We start from the raw sequence: 5,398 nt of genomic DNA on the forward strand, positions 1-5,398 counted from the left end.
ATCTCATATGTTTCGCGATGTTTCAAAACCGTCTTTGGTGCCTCTACTTAAGCCATTTAACTGAACTATCACGTAGTTATCAAAACGTGTATGTTCGATGTTCGAAACATCCACAAACGACGTTTGGGGTTCAGCACACTGAGCAGTGCATTAAGGACATAAGCTTTCTAGTGTCCGCATAATCGCTACTGTCAACTTTCAACTATATTTTTCTCTAGGAACATATCTAAACAGTGGAACTATAGCGTGAGCTACGACATAATTTGCAAAAACCTTTTGACTATGTTCAGGATAATTAAGTTCATCTTATGAACTCCCACTCAGATAGACATCCCTCTAGTCATCTAAGTGATTACATGATCCGAGTCAAACTAGGCCGTGTCCGATCATCTCGTGAGACGGACTAGTCATCATCGGTGAACATCTTCATGTTGATCGTATCTTCTATACGACTCACGCTCGACCTTTCGGTCTCCGTGTTCCGAGGCCATGTCTGTACATGCTAGGCTCGTCAAGTTAACCCTAAGTGTTTTGCATGTGTTCCGAGGCCATGTCTGTACATGCTAGGCTCGTCAACACCCGTTGTATTTGAACGTCTGAATAAAACACCCGATCATCACGTGATGTTTTGAAACAGCGAACTGTCGCAAGGTGCACAGTTAGGGGAGAACACTTCTTGAAATTGTTGTAAGGGATCATCTTATTTACTACCGTCGTTCTAAGCAAATAAGATGCATAAACATGATAAACATCACATGCAATCAAATAGTGACATGATATGGCCATCATCACTTTGCTCCTTTTGATCTCCATCTTCGGGGCTCCATGATCATCATCGTCACCGGCATGACACCATGATCTCCATCATCATGATCTCCATCATCGTGTCTTCATGAAGTTGCCTCGCCAACTATTACTTCTACTACTATGGCTAACGGTTAGCAATAAAGTAAAGTAATTACATGACGTTTTAAGTTGACACGCAGGTCACAAATAAATAAAGACAACTCCTATGGCTCCTGCCGGTTGTCATACTCATCGACATGCAAGTCGTGATTCCTATTACAAGAACATGATCAATCTCATACATCACATATATCATTCATCACATCCTTTTTGGCCATATCACATCACATAGCATACCCTGCAAAAACAAGTTAGACGTCCTCTAATTGTTGTTTGCATGTTTTACGTGGCTGCTATGGGTTTCTAGCAAGAACGTTTCTTACCTACGCATGAACCACAACGTGATATGCCAATTGCTATTTACCCTTCGTAAGGACCCTTTTCATCGAATCCGATCCGACTAAAGTGGGAGAGACAGACACCCGCCAGCCACCTTATGCAATAGTGCATGTTTGTCGGTGGAACCGGTCTCACGTAAGCGTACGTGTAAGGTTGGTCCGGGCCGCTTCATCCCACGATGCCGCCGAATCAAGATAAGACTAGTAACGGCAAGCATATTGAACAATATCGACGCCCACAACTATTTTGTGTTCTACTCGTGCAAAGAATCTACGCAATAGACCTAGCTCATGATGCCACTGTTGGGGAACGTAGCAGAAATTCAAAAAATTTCCTACGCGTCACCAAGATCTATCTATGGAGAGACCAGCAACGAGTAGAAAGGGGAGTGCATCTACATACCCTTGTAGATCGCTAAGCGGAAGCGTTCAAGTGAACGGGGTTGATGGAGTCGTACTCGTCGTGATTCAGATCACCGATGATCCTAGTGCCGAACGGACGGCACCTCCGCGTTCAACACACGTACAGCCCGGTGACGTCTCCCACGCCTTGATCCAGCAAGGAGAGAGGGAGAGGTTGAGGAAGACTCCATCCAACAGCAGCACAACGGCGTGGTGGTGGTGGTGGAGGAGCGTGGCAATCCCGCAGGGCTTCGCCGAGCACCTACGGGAGAGGAGATGTGTCACGGGAGGGAGAGGGAGGCAACCAAAGGCCTTAGGTATGATTGCTCCTCCTTTTCCCCACTATATATAGGGCCAAGGGAGAGGGGGAGGGCGCAGCCTTGCCCCTTCCTCCAAGGAAGGGTGCGGCTAAGGGTGGGGAGGAGTCCATCCTCCCCAAGGCACCTCGGAGGTGCCTTCCCCCTTTAGGACTCTCCCCTTTTTCTCTTCTCTTGGCGCATGGGCCTCTTGGGGCTGGTGCCCTTGGCCCATGTAGGCCAAGGCGCACCCCCTACAGCCCATGTGACCCCCCGGGGCAGGTGGCCCCACCCGGTGGGCCCCCGGGACCCTTCCGGTGGTCCCGGTACAATACCGATGACCCCGAAACTTGTCCCGATGGCCGAAACAGGACTTCCTATATATAAATCTTTACCTCCGGACCATTCCGGAACTCCTCGTGACGTCCAGGATCTCATCCGGGACTCCGAACAACATTCGGTAACCACATACAAGCTTCCTTTATAACCCTAGCGTCATCGAACCTTAAGTGTGTAGACCCTACGGGTTCGGGAGACATGCAGACATGACCGAGATGTTCTCCGGTCAATAACCAACAGTGGGATCTGGATACCCATGTTGGCTCCCACATGTTCCACGATGATTTCATCGGATGAACCACGATGTCAAGGACTCAATCGATCCCGTATACAATTCCCTTTGTCTAGCGGTATGGTACTTGCCCGAGATTCGATCGTCGGTATACCGATACCTTGTTCAATCTCGTTACCGGCAAGTCTCTTTACTCGTTCTGTAACACATCATCCCGTGATCAACCCCTTGATCACATTGTGCACATTATGATGATGTCCTACCGAGTGGGCCCAGAGATACCTCTCCGTTTACACGGAGTGACAAAATCCCAATCTCGATTCGTGCCAACCCAACAGACACTTTCAGAGATACCCGTAGTGTACCTTTATAGCCACCCAGTTACGTTGTGACGTTTGGCACACCCAAAGCACTCCTACGGTATCCGGGAGTTGCACAATCTCATGGTCTAAGGAAATGATACTTGACATTAGAAAAGCTTTAGCATACGAACTACATGATCTTGTGCTAGGCTTAGGATTGGGTCTTGTCCATCACATCATTCTCCTAATGATGTGATCCCGTTATCAATGACATCCAATGTCCATGGTCAGGAAACCGTAACCATCTATTGATTAACGAGCTAGTCAACTAGAGGCTTACTAGGGACATGGTGTTGTCTATGTATCCACACATGTATCTGAGTTTCCTATCAATACAATTCTAGCATGGATAATAAACGATTATCATGAACAAGGAAATATAATAATAATCAATTTATTATTGCCTCTAGGGCATATTTCCAACAGTGAGAGGGGGTCGGGGACGTCTCCGTGGCGTCGCGAGGAAGTCGGGGAGGCTGCCACGGCGAAGCAGGAGGTGGCCGGCGTCGGCGCGCGTGCGTCCAGCACGCAGCTGCTTCGGGGCGAGGGGGAGGAAGATGACTGGCAGCTGGGCTGCACAGTAACGGGCCGCGCAGAAGCTGGGCCGGCTACAGGTAAGTGGCCCAGGTACGGGTCTTTCTCTCTCTCTCTCTTTTTCTAATTATCTCAGTTTTCTATTATTCTGTAAATTTAGGGCTTTATTAAAAATACTCAGACACTTTCAAAAATCATGAAACTAATCATGGCTACTGTTTAGAATATATCCAACAGTAAACATTTTAGTTTATGATTATTTGAGCATTTGAAATATTTAATAGCATTTAAATGCCCAAATGAAAATACTATATGATTTAATTCAGTGACCAAATATGTCCTGCAAAAATATAAACCATTTTTGTAGATGCTTCCACCTCAAACCAGAAATGTTGAACATTTTTAGAGGACATTTTGAGTTCAATGAAAAAGGTTTTATTTTGACCCTAGTTGAATTCATTTGGTGCTAGGGCTTAGTCAATCCCCATCTCAGGTTTAAATGAAATTTAAACATGATGTAACACTCTAATGCATGCACTAGGCATTGTCAGAACTAGGGATGTGACAATACATTCATTTCTGCAACGAGTAATTTGGAACGGAGGAGTAGAAGAGAGGTGCATGGGAATTCGACAAACCACAATTAGAGACCGAAGTAGTTCCTCCTTAAAGAAATATAAGAGCGTTTAGATCACTAGGGGGATGACCAACATTAGTTAGCTTCTTGTCACCAGGATTATCCATCAAAGTTTAGCTTGTATACATACATGCACAGAAATTGTGTAGTCGAAACTTTGGTACCAGTCTGTGTTTTCTTCCTACATCTGTTTTGTGTTGCTGAAGAAGGCTGATGAACTACATACACTGTCAGAATCGTTTCCTAGTTGATGGTGAGACGGAGCAGAGGTATTGGGCTCATAGTATCTTATTAGGGTGCTGCTCACCCGTGGCCATGGGGAAGAAATGCCAGTTCTTGCCTTCTACTATCTCCTCCTCCGGCGCGGCGCCACGGCCGTCGGCATTGCCGAACACGAACTCCCCGGCGCTATCGGGCACCTCCTCCTCCTCCTCATCATCGTCTATGCCCCTGGCGTCGGCGCCTTGACACGAGGAGGCGACGGGGACGTGGCCGTCGAGAAGCGAGCCCTGCTCGCTGCGCCGGTGCAGCTTCCGGAACAGCCGCGGCGACGAGGAAGGGGACCCCGGCTCCGGTCCCGGCGAGACGAGGGGTCTGCCCTGCTGCCGCAGCTGGTAGGCCGCGTGGTGGAACAGCAGCTCGTGGCCTCCGTCGTCGACGAAGCGCGCGAAGGGGACCTCGGGGGAGGACGGCCCCGTGGTGGCCGGGGGCGTGCGCGGCGCGGTGGAGGGCTCGGTGGTGAGCGCGGAGTAGAGCACCGGCGGCGACACCAGCTGCTGCGGCCCGCGCGCGTAGGGCCCCACGGCGAACATGCCGGGCGAGCTGCCCGCGGTCCCGTGGAGGTCCAGGAGGACTGGTGAGGGCGCCTCCGACTGGAAGAGCGAGGAGGCCGGCGACGAGGGCGGCGCGGCGAAGGCGAAGACCGGGTGGGCAGGCGGGGCCTGGTGCACGTAGGCCGACGCCGATGCTGTGTGGGATGCTGCGGCGAGCGGGCGTGGCGGTGTGTCCCCGTCGTCGGCGTAGGCTGCGGCGATGACGCGGCGCGGGTGGGCGTGGAAGTGCGGGCGGAAGCAGAGCGTGGACGACAGCCGCGACCACCACCGTTTCTTCTGCAAAAGCAAAGCAAAACATCTCCGTCAGTCAGACAGTTGATCTTTTTCAGTCGTGAGGCAAAGCAATGTGAACAACTGAATTAATGAATTATTGAGTTGGGTGCAAAATAAACCAGTTTAACTACATATCAGTCGGCTGATTTTCGAATTCGAGGTCAGCCGATTTTTGAACGAATGAAGTGCCTCGCCAGAGAGAAGGAAGGGGCCCCCGTCATCACCCCAACGTCTTTCTTAAGGTTC

General features: G+C 49.9%; 1 protein-coding gene across 1 annotated transcript in view; it reads right to left on the reverse strand.

Moving 5' to 3' along the window:
- Positions 1-4,104: 4,104 nt before the first annotated feature.
- LOC119287222 overlaps positions 4,105-5,398 on the reverse strand; it is a 3,030-nt gene continuing 1,736 nt past the window's right edge. The window contains exon 2 of the mRNA XM_037566747.1: positions 4,105-5,155. Coding sequence (XP_037422644.1) covers positions 4,325-5,155 — 831 coding nt within the window. The 3' untranslated portion in view covers positions 4,105-4,324. The remainder of the gene's footprint in view (positions 5,156-5,398) is intronic.

The sequence above is a fragment of the Triticum dicoccoides genome, chromosome 4A (genome assembly GCF_002162155.2).
Source record: "Triticum dicoccoides isolate Atlit2015 ecotype Zavitan chromosome 4A, WEW_v2.0, whole genome shotgun sequence".
NCBI classification, from domain to species: Eukaryota; Viridiplantae; Streptophyta; class Magnoliopsida; order Poales; family Poaceae; genus Triticum; species Triticum dicoccoides.